Source organism: Oculina patagonica, chromosome 9 (assembly GCF_052425735.1).
Source record: "Oculina patagonica isolate OP01 chromosome 9, crgOcupat, whole genome shotgun sequence".
NCBI lineage: Eukaryota > Metazoa > Cnidaria > Anthozoa > Scleractinia > Oculinidae > Oculina > Oculina patagonica.
The window spans coordinates 30,387,672-30,414,766 of NC_135766.1; the positions used below are offsets into that span (position 1 = coordinate 30,387,672).

Genomic DNA, 27,095 nt, shown 5'->3' on the forward strand with positions numbered 1-27,095 from the left:
GTGTCCGCGAACTTTTAAAAAAGCTCGAAAATTATGGAGTATTACACTTAAAACCAAATTTTAATGGCGACCATCCAGCACTTGTGGTTTTAACACGAGAACTATAAGTGTCCATCTGATTCGACTGATTCGATCGCAATTAAATATATGGAATGATATTTTTTGTGCAAATTTCGTCGTTGATAATTAGCTGAATCTAAGATTTTTGTTAGAAAGGTCACTAACTCAGTAGGTAATTTCCCCCCCCCCCCCCCCCTATGTGGAAAAGCACAACAATATAATAATAAACTTGAAAAATCTCATGGGTCAAAATGATATTGTTTTGGAAAACTTGTTTTCTTTTTGTCCTTTACGAGACGTAATTAACGACTTTCAGATTTGACTACGAGTACCAGATCGAGTACGAGAACGAGTTTGGAATTTCGACACAACAGTATACCCCAAACTGTAACTCTTCCCTGTTGCTGGCTAACACATAAATAAACGTTAAGGATAAGATTGGATTATAGGAGAAACACGAATTTGGTTTGAAAACTCGTACTCGTACTCAATCTCGTACTCGTAGTCCAATCTGAAGGTCGCTATTATCTGTTTTTATACCGCGTTTCGTTCGTAATCTTGATGAGTTGTGAAAACAAGTGGGTGGCAACTGAACCAGTTTGGAAAAACGTCTTCAACATTTCAAGAAATATTCATAGAAATAAGCTAAAAATTAACTATCTTGAGAAGTAGGGATATAGCGACAGTCGGGGTGAGGTTCAGGAAAGTCTGCAGATCAATGGCAAACCGTTAATTTTTCGGTATTTCCGTGTGTACATTGTACCACAACAGACAAACAATTGTTTCGTTTTATTACACTTCTTTACTGCACCGATCACTGTTACAGGTGCTAAAACAAAAGGCTTATAAACAAAATGTTCATATTCTCTTGAATGGACTTCAATGAAAAGATGATTAAAAACACGGTTGTAGCCAACAAAAAGCTTACAAAGTTCTTATTTTAATTAACAATCCTCAATTAAATTTTTAATTACTAACTTTTTCCAGGCTATTAGTATATTACCTCATCACTAGGGAAAAGTTTCTCTACTGTATTTATTGACCAATTTCAACACATGAATTGGGGAAGAAAACACATAAATGGGTAATATAAATGCCATGTTCGTTTTAATGTTTTTCTTTTATATTATGACCACTGTGTTAGTCATTATGGTGTTGGTAGAACGTGCAGCAGAACGTCCCTTTGCATCTATGTGCACCGAGGGATGGACTCCCATATGAAAGGACGGGGATTAAACCAATATTTATTATCCCTATAAAAAAAAACCTTTTTATGCCTGCTCGGTTTAGACCTTAACACCGTGTGATGGTGTTTTTTCATGTCTCCACGTGCAACCTTGAAAGAGACCTCTTCTCGAAAGGTAAACACTAAGACAGAACGCTAAAGTGTTTAAAAACTCGGCCCTAAGCTAGATCAGAATCTGTTATTTATTTACACACTCCGTAGTGACACGACGAGCCACCTCGTTCTTTTCATATGGGATCCCCCTTCCACCCCCGGGAGGGGCCGACAGTCAAAGGAGATGGTTCCTGATGCCTTGTGAATTCGAATATGCAAACGCCAAAAAATGTCATGGCCCCCATATTAGAACAGCTTACTAAAACGCTGGTGGTTAAATTTAAGTGTGTGATCAGCCACACATGGCTGTTTTTGCCTTTCGAATTTTTTAAGCTGGCTTATAGTGTACTAACAACTAGGGTTTCCTATGTAAAATGTTCGAAAGCTATTTTCACAGTTGAGTGATCTTTTATTACCTATAACCTTGGTTTTGCTTTGCTACACGATAGATTGAACAAGCTTGCGCCACCTACTCAATCAAACTGGCGCTTAACCAACACCATGCAATTGAGACTTGCGTGTAGCCCTCTCCAATTTTCTCACGTGTGGAGAAATTTGGAGACTGCTGCATGGAGGCTATGGTTGGTACACGCGCTTGGTTCCGGTCACGAGTATTGTTTTTGCTTTCGATTCGTTTGGGCTCACAATGCTGCTTAAGTTAAGTAGCTAGTAGCTTGTTGGCTCTTGCAATTGCTTTAATTTGCCGGTTTTTACACATGGAGTTGGAGAACCGTTGGACTTTTTAGAAGACCTTGGAAAATAGGCTCGTTCTAGATTTTTTTATCTGAAGTTGTCCCAGGACCCTATGGATACCAGCCTTGTTGCTTAGTGGGCTACTCTGGTAAAATAAAGTTCCTTACTTACTTACTAAGTCTCCCCTAATTACTTCTTAACACTTTTAAATGTTTTGGTTTCTTATTCTTTAGTAAATAAGTGTCTTAAGCTACAGGTTTTTATGTTTTCTTTTCTCAAAGGTACTTTAGCAAATAGAAAGTTTGCAAAACAAGGTTAAAATGTATCACTACATGTACTTTAGTTCATATTCATCATTACTGCTAGGATGAACGTCGATTGCCTTCACTTCGATATCACTTTGATTAACTCGTGAAGTTTTCTTGATAGATTTTTCTTCGTTTGCACTAGGAGAAATGGCATTCATCTTTCTTTTGAACCGTTCTCTTATCTGCAAATAAGAGAGTAAAATGGAAGAATTTTTAAAAAAATAAAATAATTAAATTCTGTTTAATATAGCTAATAACTTACTGATTAAATCGGGAATTATAATTGATGCAAATCACACAAAACAAACTAAGGGCCGAATCGCACTAGCGGACAAGTTTTAAATGTCATGACATTTTTTACAAAAACAGAATTGTCGCGACAAGTCAGAGACATTTTGAAGAAAACAAAAGGTGTAATTATTAGTACAATAGCTCTGCACGTGCTTCTGCCATCCCTGTAAATTTCTCAGCACGGCCGTCTTGGGCAAACATCAAATATGCAGTACAACGCTTTAAAAAATCTAAAACAATTGGCATTTAAAGTACGCGTTCTCATGCAGTAGAATAATGAGTCGTCTCAAGATAACTTTTTCTTTTCTCATTCTTACATTTGGCCGAAACACTTCACTTATAAATATGCTTTGCCTCTCGCGAAAATATTTTGCGGCTGAATTACGATGGTGAGAGCCACATCACGGTGCATACTATCCCAACAACTTTTGAGTGCGTGTTGTTTTTCGGTGCAATTTGGGCCAAACACAATAGCCAATCAACAACGTATTGTTATCTGGCATTACGAGGGGCATGGGAATGCGACTTGTCATAAAAAGTCCTGCCTTGAGGCAGGACTTCGGCCCCTTTGATGATTTGTCCGTTTTGACAAAATTTGTCCTTGTCCAACAAGTCGTTCGCTCTTGTTTTTGCAATTGTTTGACAACATCTATCGCGCGTGCAACGCGGACCAATCATAAGACAACTGCTTCTTTGTTTTCCTGAAATGTTGGACAAGTTCTAGGTCTCAAAAAACGCACTCGCACTTGTTTTCTGTGACAAGTGACACGTTAATGATGAAATCTATCAATTGTTACAAAATTTGTCCGCTAGTGCGATTCGGCCCTAAGTTACGTTCAAAAGTTTGAAAAATTCGTTCACATCTTGTCGTTACCTGACTGTTTCTCGCACAATGTAGGAGGAAAATCAAGAAACCCTATTGAAAAAGGTAAGTAAAAGATGTTTCACTTTAATTCGAACAAATTATAGTGAAGGAAAAACGTTCTAAGATATTAAAATGAAACTATATAATTTCCATCAAGGCTGAATATGCTGCCTTTGCAAATGGTTAGATATTCTAATCTTCTTGGATAAGGACGATAAACCGTAGGCCCCGTTTCTGCATCTTCAGTGTCACGGTCAGCAGGGGACGTAAAAGAACCCACACACTTATCATAAAGATAAGGGCATGGAGTTCCCGGTGTTGTGGTCTGGTCTTTGCCCATTGTGCTGTGTACTGTGGAGGGGGTCAATGTCAATTGCGGCTTTGCATGTATCTGCCTCCTGTCGCACGTAAAATTGTGTGACAAAGAAACTAAACTAAACTAAACTAAACTAAACTAAACTAAACTAAACTAAACTAAACTAAACTAAACTAAACTAAACTAAACTAAACTAAACTAAACTAAACTAAACTAAACTAAACTAAACTAAACTAAACGAAACAAAACTAAACTAAACTAAGCTAAGCTAAGCTAAAATAAGCTAAGCTAAGCTAAGCTAAGCTAAGCTAAGCTAAGCTAAGCTAAGCTAAGCTAAGCTAAGCTAAGCTAAACTAAACTAAACTAAACTGAACTAAACTAAACTAAACGATAGTCTCTAAGAAAAAAAAAATATATTAAAATCAGAGCAAACAGATTTAAAAGATTTAACCTGAGTAGAGTTGAGCATCGTGAAAATGTAGACGAACGCTTTGTGTAACGGCGACAGAAAACCAAACAACCACGTGACCCCAAGAAGTGGAACCATCACCACGCATGCTTTGATACCCACCCTGCAAGAATTAATAGAAAAAAATGGGGAATAGTTGAAAAAAAAAAAGTATGAATGTAACACTTGTACAACTGCCTGCGACGAAAATATGATATACAAACCGAAACTTTTTCGTTAAACGTTAACTCTTACCGTATCTGTTGAATATGAGTTTCTCCTGTTGGTTGCATTGTGATCATCTCTTTTATGACTCGCACGAGTAACAACATGTTTAGCTTTGAAATAAAAGCAAAAATATGTAAAGGGAACCAAGGTAGCAACAACAACAAGAACAACAGCAGCAGAAACAACAACCAGCAAACAAAACGAGCAACTAATACATTGAACCTAAATTGTTGAACGATCAATTAAACACAATTTATAAAAAAATTGTGTATGCTGTAAACTTTTTTGTTTAGAAATCAATATCAGATTAACTGGAATTAGAACTATAAAGTCTACCACAACACAATTCGAAGAAGAGAAAACAACAGTTCGTGCCACTTACAATTTCCATTAGCACCACAAACGCGACAAATATCCAGATCAGATTGTTAGTCGAAGACATCCAGCAGCTTGCAATAAAAACAAAAAACAAAAAAAAACAATATCTTTCATATCAAATGTTATTGAGTAATGCGATAGGAGAACAAACAGAATCGATTGAAAACCAATTTTGTTTTGATACGTAAATCCACATATTCTTACAAACTGAATGCAATAGACTGGGAGGGTTAACGTTGAAACCAACAAAGAAACAAACAATACAATGCAATTGTATTGCATTTCTTACTATTTATCGTTGACGTAACTCTTGATTCCTTCCTTCCCTGCAGCGATACTCAGCGAAATAGTAACCATGACAACAGGAAAACCTGAAGTGAAAAAGGGAAAAAAATGTCTCCATAGCATGCTGCCAGTCTCATCCGATTTCCCATTACGGCCTTCATTAAAAACCAAGTTCTCGTGCAAAAATGAGTTTCAATTGTACGAATTTAAACTTCCTAAGTTGAATAGATTTTTAAATAAGTGGTCTTGCGCGAATGTTCGTTCTGAGTCCAAGGCAAAAAGCTACTCGGATTAAGTGACAATCGTTCCAAAAACACATCAAAAAAACTTACCCCAAGATATGACATAATAGACGGTCATCCTGTTGTTGATGTTGTAAACTTTAACAACGAGCAGGTAAAGGTAAATTCCTTCAACGAGCATCCAACAGAAAGCTGCCATCAGGAAGTACTGCATAAGAGCTGCTACTGCAACACAAGCTCCCTGTGAATTATCGAGGACATTTATTATTAATGATTTGTTACTTCCGGCTTAATCTTGTTCTGACCACGCTTTTAAAAGTTGTCTTTTACGAGCCGGGGATTTTGTAAGCCCCAAGGCACCCTGACAAAAGACGATGATGTTATATTACATTGGAATGATTTATTTTTTTATTTTTTCACGGGGTCAAAAAACTATCAAAACTGGCTCAAATATACTTGTAAAAAAGTAGTTGGCATCTCAACATCACGTACCTTAAAAGACACAATACCAAATTGCCCCGTGAAAAAATTAACATAAAATTGAAAAGCTAGGTTGCATTTGCATCAGTTAAAACAAGCTATTAATTAAAAAGTTTATCTATGTCCACACGAGCAGATTTTATCGCCTTCCAATGTACAGGGTTAAGAGTAGAAGCTGACCAGGAGTTGACAAATTATGTTTCAGAACTGATGTGATTGTGTTCCTTGAATTGTGTCCCGAACGAATACACCTAACAAAACGGCCTATTCACTTGACATTGTTCTAAGGTAGTTATTATGCTCGTCATTTTCGGAAAGAAGGTTAGGGGCTAGAACACTGATGCGTGGGACGAACAGCTTAGAGGCACCACCTTACCGTATTATCTGTTGCATTAATTCCGGCAAGAAATATTACTTGTCCAACTCCAAGAGATCCAGCAAGATTAACTCTTATTTGAGAGAGAGGCTGATGAACGTCCCTAATGAAAGGCATAAAAAATGTTGGTACATTAACGCAACAGTATTATATTTTCTGCTCTAAGCCAATCAAAATGAGGTTATTTTTTCAATCATATACTAAAAAACAAAACAGTCAAAAATCAAAACAAACAAACGAGACAATGAAGGAAAACAATAAACTTATGCTAAAATGAGAAATGACTGCTGTGACGTACAACATAAAAAAAAAGAAACTGAATGACATAAATATAAAGCGATTCGAGCAAATTAGAATTGGGGTTATTTATCATTATTTTTAAGCAATGTACAAGATGGTTGAGCATGGTGCACCAACATGGTGCGCCTGTGGCAATTCGGTGGAAAAGTGGATGGGAACACCGTGACATGTAGCCTGCGTAGCTGGAGGTTTTGTTTGGGTTAACACAGGCTACGTAACATGTAGAGTATAGACCCCGATTTGTAGCACTTATTCACTAGAACTCTTGAATCATGTAAAGCGTATCCGGTACTTAATTTTATGTGTTTACACAGTCTCAAGTAAACTAAACAGCAAATCAGGTTGCGTGTTTTATTATCAGTATTATCTGAATTGTCTTTAGCTATGTATTTCATTACTTACGTGAGATGAATGTACGAGATTATTGTTAGAACTAATCCCATGATGGAGAGAGCTATTCCAACGTACGTAAGAATCCTCAATATCTTCTCATCCTTCTCGGTGATCTGCCAGTTTACACATAATTTTCAAAAAACCAAATAATGTAAGTTTATAACGTTTTAATTATCACCTTTTTCTATATAAAAAAAATGTTTTGATGTTTATTCATTCATTCAATTCTGTGGCTAACATTACCTCCAGGTTATCGCCATAGTCCAGCAGAACAGCAAAGTGAGTCATATGATTGCAGCTGCAGACCGTTTCATCTGAATTGCTGGTCGACTCCATGACATGGCAACCTTCCCCTGACCATCCATCCGGGCTGAAAGTGAACGAACTGATATCTAATATTTAATATTTAACTGATATCTAAAGCAACATGTTTATCTTACTTTGAAATTATTCTTCATGTAGGATATTTTTTTGGTTATTTTCGTGTCTTAGGTTTACTCCCCCCCCGGGGGGGGGGGGCACTCAAAAAAAGTTTTATACGGGGACGCTCCGCCCCAAGCTTTTACCCCTTACCCTTTATATACCATTTTGACAGAAATTGTACCCCTTTCGTATACCTTTAACTAAAAAAAGGTACCCCTTTCATATACCTAAAAGACATGGCATGGACTTAGAACAGGACGTTTTCTTGTCATTTTTATGAAGCGCTAAATAAATTAAAATAATACAGCCATAAAGTGCGTCTGTTCGAAATATTTTAACTAAAGGCCATTTTAAAAACCTAAATGACGGATTTTCATACCCTTTCGTATACCAAATCTTGTGAAACCCCTACCCTTTTATATACCTGACCGAACTAAAAAGATAACAGAAACTTGCTTAACAGTTTGCTGAATGAGAAAGGAAAACAAATGAGTGAAATAAAAAAGGAAATGAAGTTCTTACAAGGAGGATTATAAAAAAGAGAAGAAAGTGGTATTACGATTTTCGCTATATGATAAAAACTACATATGAGTAAAATGAATTGAATGGAATATTTCTTTATTTGCTCTACCAGTAAGGGTTTATTCCTCTTGCTTTCTATAACATGAATTACTTTTATTATACAGAAATTTGTATACAAAAAGGATTGAAACATTCACTTTCAAATTGATGCTCACTTTTTCTCGCTGTAGCCTCTCCAAAACACGCAGTTCCTTGTCCCGTCAACAGCCTGAAAATAAGCAAATGTAACTTTTAGAATCGGAAAATCAGAGAAGACAATTTTAACATTATTAACTGCAAACTATGTTATTCATTTTACCTTAGTGTTTTTGAACTTTAGCGCAACATTCCGAAGTAATTGTTTAGGCTTGGGATCCATCGTTGCTGCCATTATTATGGTGTCGAGTCGCCTAAAGAGAATCTGAATATTAAATCCTGTTTCTTGTCGAATTTTTCCTTCATGACGCACATTCCTAAGGCACTATAGGCATTAGGCATCTGTGTAAGTAATGCCTTACAAATCTTAAATTAAATAGAGCGGTTTTCACTTGAGTGTCGAAAGTAAATTGCGTTTGCTTTGGTTTTGCATTACTATGCTTAGTGATTGGCTTTAAAATCTCGCGCCACTTTCTCAGCCAATCAGAACTAAAACCAGAACCAATCGTGACTCGCTCGCGCACGTTTTCCCGCGCTTCGTGCCAGCTACATGTATTTGCATCGAATTTTGATTGGTTCACTGGGTTGTCTGGGTCCTTTGTGATTGGCCAGAGTAATTACTTTGGTTTTGGTTTTACGACACTCAATTGAAAACTGCTCTAATAGACCAATACTGGTTTATCTGTACTGACGGAGACGTCGGTACAGGACGATCCAGTATGAAGTCGTTTGTTTGTAAAATGCAGCTAGATTTGAGTCATTAGCGTGCATATGCGCATCTAAACTAATGGTGTGATTTTCTGCAACACCATTCAATTGCATATGCAAAAGTCAAAATTTTGCAGATAGAACACGGAAATAACAAAATATAAACGGAGAATAACCAGAAAATAACTTTCCGAAATTGAAATGGTTTGCTTATTACCTGGTGATCTTAGCCTTGCTATTGAACTGACTTGCTTTCAGTGATTCGTGCATATCAGTGTAGACTATACCCAGTAGCACTGAACCTAGATGAAATGAAAATATCAAAGAATTATAAAAATGTTATGACACATCGCGTCGTTAGGCAAGTTCTCCGTTGGAATGGTATACCTTTCCCGGTATTGAGTTAAAGCAAGAGAAAATAAGGAAACAGAGAGGGACTTAAAGGGCGTTGGCCGGGAAATGTCAAAGACAGAAATCAAAGTGCAGAAAAGGGTATGGGAACACTTTTTTCAAATAAGAATTTAAAAGAGCCTTTAATACCGCAAACAGGCGGCTAAAGGCTGTCATTTCTAAACATTTTAAGGGTTTACTCACGCAAATGGATTGAAAAAGGGATGGAATTTGTCTACTGTAGGGGTGTAAAAGAATTGCCATTTTCTATGAATGGTTTTCGGATTTCTTTTTTCTGTCATGTGTATAAAAAAGAAAAACAGACAAACGCTTTTCTTTTTCGTTCCGCGATAATTGGACCTCTAAATTGTCTCTGTTGCTTAATATAGCTAGAAAAAAAAATTAAGTTTGCTGCCTTTTATAGTTGCTAAAAACATTTCTCAAAGAAAAATTGTTTACACAAACCATTGTTGTCGAAATTTTTTGAAGGTAAGTTGATAAAATTCTGGTGTTCTGATCCTTCGAGATGGAAATCGCTTGCATTTCGGCGGAAAACTCGCTCAATACGCAAAACTGTGGGATAAAAAAAAGAAAGCTGATTAGAATTGCAAAACTGCTATCGATAGTGCCAATAACCAAATCTGTTTAAATTTTTCGAAGAATGAAAATTAGATTTCAACTTACCAAGTTTACTGCGAACGTTGTTTATCAGACGCACCGAATCATTGAGGTGATACTGACCATACTTAAGTGCGAACCTCTCAAAGGCAACTGCCGTTTTAAAGACTAATGCTCTTAGTTCCTTCTTTGTAATTGTGTTCATCTGGAATTCGTGGATAGATACGTTTTTATACTGTTCTATGGTGTTTTCTAGCAAATTCACAACATCCTGAAAACACACAGAATATAAAGATTCTGAACTCTTAGATTGAAACGGTTTTAAAATTTTATATCAGCATCAAGCCTGATTCCCCACTGTTTTTCATTTTACGACTGTCATTTTTTAGTGCCTTTCCCGAACTGACAGAGCGCCAGGAAGAAGGTCCTGAAGGGGTGGGTGGGGGCAGGGGGTGTTATAAATTCCATTCTCCAGCCCAAATTTTGTGTCCAAGTCATATTCCCTAGCATATGTTTTGCACAAATGAGAGTCCCATTCCCAATTTTTGGTTTGCGATTTCAAGTCCCAGTGTGAAAAAACTTCAAGACGTGACAGGATACCATAAGCAAACGTGACTCTGATTCCTTGATAAAAAGATATCTCAACTTCCCTAGAGGCCCCCAACGCACGTTCAAATTTTAGCGCTGTGGCAGTGTTTTGAAACAGCCAATAAAAAAAAATTGAATTTTCTTAGTTGACCAGATCTCGCCTTCGGCTTCGCCCACCCAAGTAAGCGTAAAGAAATAACAATAAAGGAACTACTTGGAAACTCGACAAAATAAACAGGGATGCTGGTAGTTGTAGTCCTTTTAGACACTGAATCACTTGTTAACCTACAATTAGCAGCAATTTTCTCCATTTAGGGTCATGTTTTCTTTTGCTAGCATTATGGTTTTAACAAGAGCTTAAGATACCTGCAAGGAATTGGCTTGCTGGACATCTGTTTTGTTCAACGTTGAAATAAACTTCATCGCCTAGAATAAAAACAGTTCGCCAATTTAGAAACGAAAGCAAAACTAGGGCGAGTCACATCACAATCGCTTGCGGGGCCGTTACTGGGCTTAATGGCGTCTCATCTCAATAAGTCCCAATAAGTATCCCACACGCGACTGCGAGATGATACCTTCTCCAGTTTTTTTTTCTCGTTTCTAAAGTGTCCAATGAAGGTTAGTTGGTAATCTTCCTGACTTGATTTATATCGGAATGGGACAAAGAATATCAATGAAACATCAGCAAAGTTTAAATACGCCCTTGAAGATTCCGAGCTAGTTTATTTTAGCAGGGTCATGGGCTCCTGATTTCAGACATTCATTAGACATTCAGTATTAGGAGAAAAAGGCTTAAAGCGTTTTTACATTTTTTTACAGTTTGTCAATAAGGAACCTCTAAAAAATAACGCGAGCAGAGTTATGTTTTTAAATTAGAGCAAACTGACTATTCCCCCAACGGCTTAAAACTGTATTGTAATGGGCCTCTGTGCTATGGTAATAAACACAAGCATTAATTTTCTAAAATCGTAAGTACATACCAATTCATCTGCTGTTGATGATGATGGTGGCGATGTTGTTGATGCTGCCGTTGCTGTTGCTGCTGCTGCTGATGATATTGATGATGGTACTAATGGTTGTGGTGAAAGGAGTGGTGATGACAACGATGATGGTAATGGTGATAGTGACTTCGATGGTAATGTTAGTGGTCTTGCTGATGGTGTTAGTGATGGAAACAGTGATGACGTTGGAGTTGGTGATGTTGATAGTGGTGGTGGTGATGGTAATAGTGACAATTGAGATGATGTTGGTGATGATGGTGTTAGTGATGGTAATAGTGATGACGGTGGAGTTGGTGATGTTGATAGTGGTGGTGGTGATGGTAATTGTGATAATTGAGATGAAGTTGGTGATAATTGAGATGAAGTTGGTGATAATTGAGATGAAGTTGGAGATAATTGAGATGAAGTTGGAGATAATTGAGATGAAGTTGGTGATAATTGAGATGAAGTTGGTGATAATTGAGATGAAGTTGGTGATAATTTAGATGAAGTTGGTGATAATTGAGATGAAGTTGGTGATAATTGAGATGAAGTTGGTGATAATTTCGATGAAGTTGGTGATAATTGAGATGAAGTTGGAGATAATTGAGATGAAGTTGGAGATAATTGAGATGAAGTTGGTGATAATTGAGATGAAGTTGGTGATAATTGAGATGAAGTTGGTGATAATTGAGATGAAGTTGGTGATAATTGAGATGAAGTTGGAGATAATTGAGATGAAGTTGGAGATAATTGAGATGAAGTTGGTGATAATTGAGATGAAGTTGGTGATAATTGAGATGAAGTTGGTGATAATTGAGATGAAGTTGGTGATAATTTAGATGAAGTTGGTGATAATTTAGATGAAGTTGGTGATAATAAAAATGATGGTAATGTTGGTGATGGTGGTTGTGATGATGATTGTGATATTGATGAAGTCAATGATGCAGATTCAGATGATGATAATGCTGCGGGGAGTGATAATGCCTTTGAAACTGATTGTAATGCCGGTAGTGATACTGTGCGTATCGATGCTGCTACTGATGGTATGGCTGTTGTCAATAAACATTGGGAGGGCAAAGTCATTAAAAATATTACATTAGCTAAATATGAGAAAAATCTTTATCTATCGGTAGTTTAAATTTTGAAATAAGAAGGGGAGCACTTAAAATGTAAATAATGTAAATGTGTCATGTATTGTCAGCGGTGTTATACATGTGTATTATAGGAAGGGATCCTGTCTTGTTATGGATCGCCATGTTGAACTGTAGTTTGTTTCAGTGCGTATTTGCAACCTGCCGAATCTAAACTTTTTGGAAACCATCAGAAGGTTTCCTCGGTATCTAACAAAATGTAATTTATTTACCCGCGTAACACGGAAGAGCTCTTAGGAGCTCGTTAGAAAGTGTACGCTAAGTAGTTATTTGAAAGGGTACACTCAATATTATGTTACCTAAAGAGAAGTAATAAACCTATAATCTTTCAATGATCACCTCCCAGAATTGCTCTCCGATTACAAAACCAATAACAATAATAGTGCTCGCAAAGTTATGTAGTTTCAAAATTACTTAAACTTGTGAATTTCCCTAGCTCTTGCCCAGCATTAATAAGGAAACAGTTTAGTATTTAAAATTTTTCCTCAAGTGACGTCCCATAGAAACCATTTTTGTCAATGTGATGCACCAAAATTCGGGCATTAAAAGTGAGTAGCCACAGGAACGTGACGTACTCTTTTCTTTATCGAGACTGCGAGGCATGAGTTAACTGTAGTCCCACACATGCCAATGGACTACATTTTACGAACTTGGTTTTGGTAACAATAATTTAAGAACATTTGATCATTAGGCCTAGCCAAAGAGAAAAGCTACAACTAGTAAAACTTGCAAATGGTAATTCCGCTAGTCACTTTTAGTTTCTCATAAACTATTTACCTTCGCAGTTGTGAAAACTACATCGATATTTCTGTAAACAATCACTGCAACTTCCTTTGGAACACTTCCATCTATTACCATCTTTACATGGGTTTTCACATGTTGAACATTCATTACCACCTGAGAATATAACATAATAATAAAGGTACTTTCTACAAACAAGAAGTGTACACGATAGAACATTTTAGTGTTCTTCTGAAGGCTTCACTAGACTCTGTCTAGAAGTCGACCATGATGTTTAAGAAATCAGTTGACACTTAGCTGTGTTCTTTTGTTAATCCGAAAATATTAAGCTAAGTAATAGCTCTCTCGCCGCTGTCTATTTGCTGAACACGATTGTGCACGCTTTGCTCTGAAATTGGAAATAAATTTTCTTGATTTTTGGCTTAGAAATACATCGAATTGCAGGTTTTGGACTGCAATTCTTTGGAGCGTCTTATAAAACAGTCAGACTATTCGCCCTCGTTTTCTTTCAGCGATAGTCAACTCGGCTGCACCACTTTGATTATTCGCTCATAGAAAACACGGGGAAGAAGTCTAATTGTAAAACACTGAAAAATAAGTAAAAAATGAGTTATAAATGAATTAGCATCAAAACCAATAAAAGAAAACAAATGCACATCCTTTCTTCAGGACTTGAATTAGCGACGTTGGAATAGATGCATCTCTGCTGTCCAGCGCTCTATGAGTGTACGGATTCAGAATCAAAGCGAATGAAATATTCTACTTTTTAGGAATACAGCGACCAAAATCTTACCGGGTGGTTCGGCCTGGATACCTAGCCCATCAAGATTCATCTGGATGACTGTGGGAGAAAAAAAATGAACAATTATTGATCGCTAGAGTAAGAAACAAACAAACATTCGTAAGGGATTTCGTTTTGGTAAGATTGTTTGTGCATCTTTAGCCTGCTACGTACGAGTACCTCTTTACCAGTTGTTGGATGTAATGTTCCAAAAGGAGGACTTCCATACACGAGGGCAAAGATCTCATTTCCCGTGTATTTTGTTTGTAGGTAAATATGAAATGTTTATTATATGGCCATAATTGTTTTATTGAAAAAAAAAAAAAAAAAAAACACTTGTACTAGGATTCACACGAAACTAGTGGTGTACTTTTTATTAGGCCTAGCTAGTGAGGATATCGGTAACTTCATTTATCGGTTCATAGGGTTGTTTCCTTAATATTTTATTTCATTCGTGCTTTATGTCTACTTACAGCATTATACTAGACAGGTGTCAGGATAAGAAAATATTTCGTCGACGAATTAAAGTTAAGAAAATGCACGAAAAAGCAGCTGAGATTTATTGGTATGAACAAATTATTGCGAAAATTAGCCAGAAAAATGTTGTAAAAAATGCAACAGAAATTCATACTTCATATTCGAAACGAAGAGTTTTTGCAGAAACATCTGTCATAATACTGCGCCATGATACAACTCCCGCTTGATTAGCTACCATTTGCAAAGACAACATTCAATAAGTTGTTTTAACGTAGCTTTATATGTACATATATATTATATACCATAGTGCATTTATTTAATCGTTTGGTTAAAAAAAAAAACTTGTTGTAAATAGCTCGCGGAGAGGCGAAGCAGCCAGAGGCGAAGCTTTTCTAACAATTATTAGCTCATTAGCATAAATACTTCATTATCAGTTTCACGTCGAGCTACAAAAATATCACCTCTGAATACAAAAAGGAAAGATGGCCAGAGATATTATCTCTGAATATTGATAAAAGTATGGAAAGAAAAAAAATTAAAAAGACTTTTAATTAAAACTATGTTTAATTATTTTCGTAAGCATAAAAAATATTTGTTTATTAAAAAGTTGATGTTGATTCGCAGAATGAATCGAGAACCGAATTAAAACGGTTTTATTTTGTTAAAAGTAGTTTTGTGTTGTTCAAGGTTGTCGGTCTCAAAAAACGAAATAATCCTAAACAAAATAACTCTATGAAGAAAAAAAATGGCTTTTATATTGACAACACATGAACAGATACATGCAATAAAAATACAACAACGTTCATACTCACGCAAAACAACGATTGCATAGAAAAATTTGGACGCCGTTTTAAAGTTGTTGGATGAAGATTCTTCGCACATCATTTACCCAAACCAACGTGAAGAAGCATTCTGTTTCCGAAGCTTTATGAAAAGCCGCCAATAAGTTTTTTTGCGCCTTTCTTTGTCCGATTTAGATTGCTAAACGAAATATGGTAGTTTCAAATGCGCAATATATTATGCAATTCTTATGATATATGGAAATCATCTTACATGACTTTTTTGTGCTACCTCCTTTAAATTTCGATTCAGTTAGCATAATTTTGCAAAGCTTAACACAGAATACAAACAGATTAAAACAGTTTACTTTGAGAGATAGTAGTCATATCTACCGAAAATTTACCGACCTCACTCTATCGTTGAATTTATTTGCCTAAATGTTTTCATGCTATGAGAAAATTTACATTTCCCAATTGCGTTTACAAAACAGGTGTTTGAGCAATAAACCAACTCCACAAAGAAGTCACGAAAATGTGCATAACATTTATAACACGAATTGTTAACCTAAAAAAAGACAAACAATTCTGCTGACTCGTAAAATATAAATTAGGGACTGTCAGTACGATAATTCTCATGTTGAGTGGCCATGGGGAGCCGCACTAATACAACCACAAATCATATTGGTGTTTAGTTATTTTTCCGGTTTACTATTGTAAGGAGATAACAGCCAAGGAAACAAAATATATATCATTACACAAAGTAGAATTACAAAAATCTTTCCTTTTCATCTTTACTGCATGTACACCGTTGCTAACAATAAAGAAAGTGAAGTTTATACTCACGCAACATAGCGATTACAAAGACAGTTCTCGTTGTCATATTGGATTTCTATTCCATTAACCGCCGGATATAGTTCCTCGACAGCAACACATTTAGCCAAATTAAACCAACTTTGTGTAACAGCTTTTAGTCGGTCCAAACTTTTTTCCAGTATTGCCGAGAGGTTTATACAGTTTCTTTTGTCTGGATAGATAGATAGATATCCGAAATATCTATCTGTTTTTAAACACTATTTAAACCCTTTTAGCGATCAAAAGTACTAAAATAATAAATTATGTAGCTTAGTTGGCGGCTATATGTCTGCGTTGCGTTAACTCTGTCCAATTAAGGTAGTCATTTGCTATCAAAACTTACAGCAGACAAATTAGAAATACTTCCTTTTCACCTGTTGATGACGTACTCACGCCATTCAATGAGGATCGGTTCCAGTGGTTAGTAATTTCCGGAAATGACATCACCAAAAGTGCAATCGGAAAAGTTTTTAAAACGCTTGTTGTCAAATGGCTTAAAATAGAGTCAAAATACAGTAACAACCCGGAAGTAAGAACCTATTTCTTCTTCTTTCTTACATAGATGTTAGTCAACGCATGAAGGACATTTAGGTTTTTTAAAGGTTCTTTTTTCTGAGGAAAATATTTACGTTGTTGCTAATAGAACTTTTAGTGATGTTCGACCTATTATCTGTATAAAATTTGCATACCAAACAAGTGTTAAATTAAAAAAGGAAGCGCTAATCATTCAGAACATGACATTGTATGCATGTATAGTAAAGCCTTGACCAAACTTAATTTCCCAAAAGTAGACATTTTTAATCAATTTTAGAAAATAACAACTTGTTTTGAAGTTTTAGGCTAAATAGGTTCTTATAAAAATGGGGATTAATTTGCAATGGGAGCTCTCATTCTTGTCGAAAGGTGGTTTTGTGTGTTTATTAGTAGTATTTTGTTTATAGGAAGCATTTACGATTGACATTGATACATTGACGGAGTTGGTCGATCTAAAGCGACAAAAATAAAAGACCCGTATTTTGAAGCCAAGTGGCCTATACCACCGGAGCTTATTCCACTTTCCGTAGCATTAAGCGATTGGGAGAAATTCTACTCCTCCCCCTCCCCCCACGTATGGATGCGACGCTAGTCCATTGCAGGGTTACCACCCAGCATTAATTCGCCGGTACCCATTTATACATCTGGGTAGAGAGAGGCACTTTGCATGGGAGTAAAGTGTCTCGCCAAAGTACACAGCACAGTGACCCCGTCCAGGGCACGAACCCGGACCACTCGATCCGGAGTCCAGCACGCTAGCCAATAGGAAACCGTGTCTCCAAAGATGTAAATAAAACAACACTGAAGTGCGTCAAAAGGCAAAAGGACGCCGGATTAAATTTTGTAAGCTATCGGAAAGAGTTTGACAGTTGACTTTATTGATAGAGGTAATGGACACAAAATTCAAATGTTTTATTTCTACGAGTAATTAGCAGAGTTATATTCCGTGAAAGCATGAAAAGAGGGTACGGTTCAAGATCACTTTGAAATATCTTCAGGAAATGCTAACAAACATCAGAAGTTCTGATGTTTGTTAGCATTTCCTTTACCACTCGTTCGAAGTCCGAAATTACTTAGAAAATCAAAGTTATTTTGAATGATGAACTTTCATTCATATGGTAACTGCCAACTTTGACAAAGGTAAATTAGGCTTATGAGAGCCCCTGCCTTTCAGAAAACCGCGACAAGCACAAATATCTTTAACCTTGAATTATTTTAGACTTTTTTAGATTTATTCAGAATGTTTCAGTAGAAATGATTAAATATAGTGAATCATCATGATTATTTAGCGCTGTTGCTTTAATTATTGGTCCCATTATAGGACTTACAGGAGGGTCAAACAAAATGTTTACAGTTTTGTTTTGAATATTGAATGATAAGTATAGTATATTACGTTTACGTTCTGGGCTTCAGCTGTGACGAAGCAAATTCAGACGATCGTAAATTATATCACTTCTTTAAGGGATTTGCCCAGGGACTTCAGCCAGTTAAACTCTTAATTGCAATTATAATATATACATTTATAACCCACCCATTAATTGTTGCGCGCGCTCATTGGAAAAAAACGCATCACGTGGTACAAAATCGGACGACGGGTATCAGCGAATATACCCACCGTCCGATTTGATATCCTTCGCCCGATTTTGTAGGCAAGCACAAAACAAAAGAATAAAGTTGCCTTATTCAATTCGAATTTTTTTTATTGAGATCACAGATTTAAAAAAATCACGTAAATCAATCAACTTGTATTTATATTTCAGCCAAATTACGACGGGTTTATTACGTAGGTTTTTTTTATAAATTCACTGGCGATAAAGCGCGTTGTAAAAAGTAATCGGGGGATTATAAAATAAATAAACCCCTTTCTGGCTTGCTGGTTTATTGGAGGATAATGCCCTTCGCTGAAAGATTGTCCTCAAAATTTCACAGTTGCCCTCAAAGCTTCGCTTCTCGGCCAACTGTTCATTTTTCGACAATCTTTCAGCCTCGGCCGCGGACATTATCCTCCAATATACCAGCCGCCTGAAGGGGTTTATTTACTAAATATACATGTAATTAGATAGAGCCTTCTTATGCAACACATGATGTAGCCAATTGGTGAAAGTTTGGTTGTAGCCACTGGAAAATGGTACTGCAGCCAGCCACCCTGGTAAAATAGTGTTACTCCTGACAGTGAACTTTACAAAACAAGAAAAACTTGTGTATTATAGGAATGCCTGTTTTGGTTTTGCCCTTTTTGGGACTCGTTGATATTGCCTTACTTTACAGTGTAGCGAAAATCTCAGACTAACTGCCATGTAAATAGTTTATTTAACATTTGTTAGACGTATTTTTTTAGAATTCGAAGCGACACCTGGAAGCTGCTTGTAAAACTTACTAAATAAATTTCTATTAGTTACAAAAAACACTTCTGTACGTATATTTTCACAAGGGCCTGTTTATAAGGAGAAAAGTTGTCCTTGGTAGGACGCTAACCCTCCTTTCCGAGCAACCCCGGGGACGGAGATAACTTTCTATACATTTCTTTAGAATTATAAATGGCTGCGAATGGTTTATTTGAAAACAAAAATCACGAAGTTAGCTCTGGGACAAGGGAGACCCTAGATAGAGGGCCACGCGCCTTGAAGGTAAGGCGACCCTCTAGTGAGACCCACCTTTTTTCCATGAAAAAAGAAACAAAAACAAAAAACCTCAGGCTAGCTAGAATAAGATAAATGTACAAATGCGTTATAATCAAAGGCTAGTAGTTCTGCAGCTGCTTTCGTAAGCATGCACTTCTACCTGTCTAATAGTATATACTATGCTATGCTATACTATTTTATTATTATGCTATACTATGCTATTATGCTATACTATTTTATTATTCTTTTGTTCTATTTCTCTGTTCGAGAAGTAGTGAGCCAATCACACGAGGCCTTGCAAAAGCTGCCGCCCAATCCTCTAGTCTACTGCTACTTCAATTCGATTACACTAGCACTGCTGGGTTGAACTTCAATTATCTCTCCTCCGTCGACATCACTTTGGTAAACCCGCGAAGTCTTCTTGGCTGATTTTCCATCGGTAGTAGCGGGAAAAACCGTGGTAACCCTTCTTTTGAACCGCTCTCTAATCTGGAGGTAAAATAAAATATTAGAATTGTTAAAACACGTCGCGTTTCTTGCTGAGCTATTGGAACTTTTTTTTGTTAAATTCTACTGCATCAAATTTGAGCATACTTGAATAATTCCCTTCCAAAACAACATTTTTTTTTCAAAATAAAGGCAGATTGAAGTCTTATAGCACCCTTAATAAGCCACTTATAAACCGACTTGAGTGTTCACTACAAAATATATTTTTTTCCGAGTCGCAAGGGCTTCTGTAACCGACTCATCCCATTGCTTCTTTTCGTTGGAGTGTCACTACGGTAAAAACCAACTCTCACTAAGCTGTTTGGCCAAGTTTTACCAAAAGTGTATTACTAACTTGCCGCTGGGAGGAAAGGAAAAGTTTTTGTCCAAAGAACATTCAATTCCAGACCAAAGATCAGTCACATTATCCTTCAGATTTTGGGGCCGATCCTTTAATCAACTCCTTTGCGTGTCTTACCGAAATAGATTTATGCTGTAAGATTCCCTGGGCTTATAAATCTTCATAAGAAGTTTTGGATATGGTTGTATGTAAGGAGGCGTGTATTAATCTACAGCCACTTTACTTGAATCGGCAAACGCATTCATTCCAATTTTCTATTTATATACTGCGATGTTATCCGAGAACGTTGATTAACGTTAGTCATGAAAAACGTCGATGGGGAGAGCTTTTCTCCAAGGCGAGGAGTTATAACTAAATCAGTACGGAATGAAGTGATGATTATTCTGCGGCAATGAAGACTAAACCACAGATAACAAAGACCTGAACCTTCATAAATAAAATTTAGTCCGCTCTTACTTGACTGTTTCTCACACAATGAAGGAGGAAAATCAAGAAACCCTGTAGAACGAGTAATTTAAAACAAACGCTTTGTTAAAAGTGTAAAATATACAATAAACGTCGTTCTGTAATTTGAATTTTGTTTTAGGTGTCTTTTTTGGTTCCTGTTTATTGAGATCCTTTTTACAGTAACTGTCAATAATCTGGGCTCAATGACTAAGTTTCTTCGTCACTGAGAGGGCAAACACATAGATGCTACCTTCTCAACTGCAACTGTTCAGCCTTTGTAAATTATATGCATAACAGCAGATTACATCATAAACAGCACTTTGTTTATGAAAAAGTCATCGATCATCTAATATTACTGAAGTTTTTAAGGGGCTCAAAAACCTAACCTGAATGGAGTTGAGAATCGTGAAAATGTAGACGAAAGCTTTGTGTAATGGCGACAGAAGACCAAACAACCACGTGACACCCAAAAGGGGAAGAAACACCACGCATGCTTTGATACTTAGTCTGCAAGAAAAACATCAATTGTGAGAATAGGTCAATGAAAAGTGTTAAACAAGGTATATCTTCAATTAGGATCAGGAATGTACTTGGATAAACTCTTTTATTTTATTTTTTTTTTAATTCTTACCGTATCTGTTGAATATTAGCATCCCCTGTGGACTGCATTGTAGTCATTTCTTTTATAACTCGCACGAGTAACAACAAGTTTATCTTGAAAATAAACAAAAAAACATGCAAATAAAAATTCAAAATGTGTAAAAGAGAGCTGAGTGTGTTATAATGCTTCAGAATGAGTGTTTTGTACATGTAAGTTGATTTTCAGTTCTTTCAGGTAAAATCTTTAAGCTTGTCATTTTAGTATTTCAGATGACTTAATCAATAGGGCTTCTTTTGCCACCGGCCAAACAGAGTTCAACAAGCAAGACCTAAGTATGTAAAAGTGTTTGGTAATACAACTTTTTCGACCAAACTCTTATTTCAGAGGTTGAATCAATTTTACAATGATTCAAAGCCAATCCTTAATATAATGTATATCCGTTTTTAAACAGAAACGGATACGCGTGTTCGGGCCAAAACGATTCGTGTGAAATTTTGTTTTTAAAAAATACGGATCACTTGTGGACGACAGGGACTTAATACTCCTTGGCGCCACATGGTTAAAACAAATAATTCATCTAAATTGAAAACGTTCTGAAACACGTTTCGACACATACGTTAAGTGCCAGGATTCACGAATAAAACGTTTATTTCCACATATTTATTCGCTGGAAACGGCTTCTTAGAACCACCTGCCCGAACAAAAAATACAACAATCTAATAAATTTCGCTCATTGGTCGACAGTTGACCTCATAAAATAATTAGCCTGGAAAACCCGCCTTTTATGCATATGTCAGTAGAAAGAAATTTTAAATTCTGACATTTTTTAACATTCTTCCCTTCATCCAATTTGGTTTATTTTCTTTTTCTGTCATAATTGAGCTGTTTTTCTGAGGTTTAAGGCGCATCGAGGTACCGACTGATTAACATAAATTGCACACTTCTCAGTTAAAGAAAAGACATAACATATGATCGATGACTGGGAATTTTATACAAGGAAATAAACACCAATTCGTCTTGCTTATCAGTAAACTAGAACAATTGACAAAACGCACTGCATTGGATGTCATGGACAAACTGCTAGTAAATGTGAGAGTAAAGGGAAGTTGTTCTTAACGGTTAATGCGTGACCCTTTTAAAAATGAATATTCAAATTTCGAGGAAAATAATAAAATAATATTAATAAACTGAAAAAAAGAATAAAAATAAAGAAACGCGTAATTTTGTGAAAGTGATAAACATTTCGGATAAATCTTTGTGTAAAACCGTTAGATTATGGTATGCGCGACTGTTTATTTGAACATTAGCGCAGGGAAGCGCGCTGACGGGCACACGCAGTTTTAATGATGAAATGGAAAAGTTAGGCCCGATGGTTGCATTTGTCCGAGCCTAAAAATGATTTTCATGTTAAAGTTGGTACCAAGACACATCTTCATTCCTCTTAGCACGTTGTCTGATAGAGTGTGCTCGGAAAAGGTAATATGCTCCGCCACAGACTAGGCAAACCAGGTGTGTTATGAAGCTACCAGCCAACCGATATCGTTTGTTTTGGTTCGGTATGCTTGACAACAATAAATGCTCGAATATAGCAAGAAGTAGCACCCATAAATAATATAGCAAAAAATATTCCGTGATATGTAAGAAAAAGCTAATAAAAGAAAATAATGTTCGTACTTACTCAACAAGATGATCACTAGGAGGGAACTAATGGACGTTTTCAATTGATCTTTTACCATCCTGGCACAATTTAATCCAAGCACCAAAATCATGATACAAACACGCGTAATTTTATCGAAGTTGAGTCAGGAAAGCAGTTGATACGAATTTTGCTGTTAACGTAGACGGGCACAGAAGTTAACTGTTTTAGAAGGTCATAGCAACCAATTTGTTTTGCAGGATCATAACACATTTTAAAAATAGGTCACCAAGGGTGACATGAGTCTAATGCCGTATGGCATAGTGATACAGATTGCGCGGTTTTCGTAAGCCGGTTAAAATTGGTTAGAGGTTTGTGTTCGGGAGTTTAATTTAAAATGCTTATAGCAAGCTAGGGGCATCGTGGATGATTATGGATGAAAACGAAACAGTCATAAATGTTATATGCTTCACAAAATTTAAAGTATGAACAGGAGTTGATGTTACTTCTTCCGTATTGTCCGTAAAAGCAGAAACGATTAAACATTTGGACAAGATTGCGTGACGATTTACAAAAAGCATGTTCATTACAACAAGGGTTGAAGAACTTCACATCGTTTTCTTTCAGATTTTTCACCATTTTGATGATGACTCTTGAAACAGATTTTGCAATAAAAGCACTTGAAATAGTGACTGTTACTCCATTGTACTGTAAGCACTTAGTGACAGATTTTCCTAAAAACGGGTGTAAATGCTCACGTCAATATAATGATGACCTTTTGAACGCTGGAAACTAGGCAATTATTATCGAGCTACCATACACAGGAGCGAAGACTGTTTATCATGATGTACAAATTTCGCGAATCATCACTTCCATATCAATGTAACCATTTTATGATTTTTCTAGCTGTAAGAAGAACTTAAGATCTCTGAGAGTCGTAAAAGCATGAAATTCGATTTCAGTGTATGGCAAAGGCCGGGACAGTGTAATACTGCAAAGCGGCCAAACAAACGCATTTTGATTTAGTCGCGTAACTTGATTTACATTTATCCATGTACATCTTTTATTTTTGAAGGTTTTTGTTTGCACTGTAAAGAAAAAATTGGTCAAAATTCGAATGACTTAAATACAAAATACGAGGTAAAGTTTTCTATTTTTTAAAACAAAATAAATATTTGGTCGCATTGTGTAAATAAACGCGAGTCGCCGTCGAAATATTTTTTCTCAAAGACGTCTTGCTTTTTAAGCAAGACGAAAACACAAGTGCTTAACTGAACTGAAAACGAAGATTTATTTTCACAAAAAGCTTACAAATGTCTTAACTGGAAAATTATTACGTCCTGTTCAAGTGTTGAATAATCGTGACTTGAGAAAGAACTTTTAATTATGCGTGGGAACACGTGTCGCTGATTGGCTGTTTTTAATTGAAACTAATCGTGCGTGTCCGTACGGAGTCCGTTCTTGCAGCTGATCATTGTTTTCTACATTACAGCGAACGATTATCGATCCCGAACCATTCCCTTGGGATTGCTAACAGCTTTTTTCATATAACAAAGAGTCTAATGCGCATGCGCAAAGCGCACGCAAGCATTAGACTCAAAAACGTAGTTAGTTATGCGTTTAATTAATAGATCCTCCTTTGTTTTGACTCTTTTTTTAATTAAAGAAGTATGCTGTCTTTAAAATTTACTGCAGCCAGATCATGACAGATAGTTCCTTTTCACCTGCTGGTGTCATATTCACGTCAATCTCTTAGGACATGTTCCATTTCATAGGGGTTTCCAAGAATGAAGCTAAAATGTCATAAGAAGACCTTTTTAAAACTCTAGTTGTTAAATGGCTTCAGTATTAAAACGGCAAGTGCAAATAGCTGTTCGCTTTAATGGATTCAGTGAGCAAAAGTCTGAAATATAATTTGCGAAACGTCGCACGATTTACCGAGGTAGATTTTTTTTCAATATTCGTTCGCGGAAGTTAAAACTATATGGGGGTGGTCACTGTCTTTGCCAAGTCGAATATGCTCGGGAAAGTTCTCTAAAGAATGCTTTAGAGACCTGCAAAAAATTACTCAAAAAAAAAAAAAATACTCAGATAGCCAAAAAATTAGCTGTATTTTAACTGATAGCTGGGAAATCCTCGAAGATTTAACTGATAACTAAAATTAAAGCACCCAACCCTCATCTAGACCCTGACCTTATAACGTCGCTGGAGATTGGATAGAAACAAAAGGTCCACGCTAATTAAAACCACATAACTTTCATCTTTTTCAAAGCTTACTATTTTCCGCCCAATTGCTTTCGTTTTATCCTGAACTGTCTTCGAGGATAGGGTAATTTGGTTCGTAAGTCCGGTAGCCATGCAGCTGCTAATCTTATTTAGTGAATATTTAACAATTTGGCTGCCCAACCCGAAGAATAATAAGGATAACACAAACCGAAGTCTTGAACGAAAAAAACACATCTAATTTTGGGGTAAACTTGGCAGGCTGTAGTAGCTTTTTCCGCTGGTGCTCGTGATCGATCAGTAACCTGCGAATGCCGACCTATTTCCGGCTGTCGCTTGTCTCCGGCGGAGACAAGAGACAGCCGGAAATACGTCTGAGTGAAACAGCTGACACTTAGTGCACGACGTGCATAATATCACTTTTTCATGATACGTGTAAATAAAACTATTAATTTCGTCAGGACCGAATGGGCACATGATGTGGTGCATAAATCCCTGGGAACTGTCTTTTTATATGTCGTCGCAATTTTATGCTTGAGTGAATTAACTACATGCTTTTAGCCAATCGATATCAGAATACAGATAGTGGCCATAACTTTGCCATCCAACAAAAGTAATAAAGTGAGCACCCGCAAGCCCACTACTTTGCAGTTACAAGAGGATTTAATGCAAAGGCAAACATACAATTGAGAGAAACCTTAAAAATTAAAAGCTATTAGCTAAAAACAAATTTTAATGGCGATCATCCGGCACTTGTGGTTTTAGCACGAGAACTAAAACAAATATGATTATAAGTGACCATTCGGTCGAAATTACATGTAGGTTTAATAAAAATCTGCAATATCACAGCGACAAACCGATGAGTGGTGCCGGATCTATCGAAGATCTGGATCAGTAAATTATAGTTAGTTAGTTGGGCAAAGTTTTTTTCAATACATCTTAGTTGTTTTTTCGATTTTGTTTATTTTTTGACCGCTTAAGCCGTCAGGATCAGTCTGCCGTCTATTTTTTTTTTTAATTTCGGTATATGGATCATTTTTTTTAATGGGAATTGAGTCGTCGATAATTAGCTGAATGGAAGGTTTTTTTTTTAAAAAAATAGGTTACTAACTAAGTAGTAAATCCCCCCCCCCCCCTCCTTATGTGGTAAAGGGCAGCAATAAACTTGAGGAAATCTCATGGGTCAAAGAAATGTTTTCGCAAACTGGTTTTCTTTTGTCTTTTACGAGACGTACTGAATAAGCTGTTTTTATGAGTTTCGTCCGGAGCCCATTACTCTGGTTTCGTTCGCAATCTTGATGAGTTGTGAAAACAAGTTGGTGGCAACTGAACCAGCTTAGAAGAAAGTCTTCAATTATTTAAGAAAAAAGAATAAATAGAAATAAATAAATTAATTGCCTTGAGAAGTAGGGATATTGCGACAGTCGGGATGAGGTTTGAGAGCCTGCAGATCGATGGCAAACCGTTATTTTTTCGGTGTTTCCGTATGTGCATTGCACATCAACCGGCAAAGAATTATTTTTTTTTTTCACTTAACTTCACCGATCACTGTTACGGAAGTCAAAACAAAAGGCTGATAAACAAAATGGAATTAATCCGAAATTAACACTAGCTCAGTGAACAGGATGATTAAAGGGACTATGTCACGGGGATTTCACAGGTTTTTGGTCAAAACTGTTCTGAAATAAGTGGTAGGCAACTAAACCCATAAAAAACATTATCTTTGAACATCTAAAGGAAAATATAACCTTAATTTGCGGATAGAAATCAAGCTACGGCTAAAAATATCGATTTTTTGAAGACGCGCGGAAACAATTTGAAAACGTTTGCCTAACGTTTTCAAACTGATTGCAATCCGTTTCCATCCAAGGCATCCGCAGCCAAAGATGCTAGTTAACAGTTTCAGTGCTCTAATATAGCAATTTTAAATAAAAATGGACTATTATTTTTAGGTTTCATGCGACACAAATATAAAT

The 27,095-nt window shown here is 36.4% G+C and overlaps 1 protein-coding gene across 1 annotated transcript in view; it reads right to left on the reverse strand.

Moving 5' to 3' along the window:
• Positions 1–837: 837 nt before the first annotated feature.
• Positions 838–27,095, reverse strand: part of LOC144664661 (adhesion G-protein coupled receptor D1-like) — a 53,699-nt gene continuing 27,441 nt past the window's right edge. Inside the window, exon 20 of the mRNA XM_078525837.1 lies at positions 838–2,582. Within this exon, the coding sequence (XP_078381963.1) occupies positions 2,421–2,582 (162 nt within the window). The 3' untranslated portion in view covers positions 838–2,420. The remainder of the gene's footprint in view (positions 2,583–27,095) is intronic.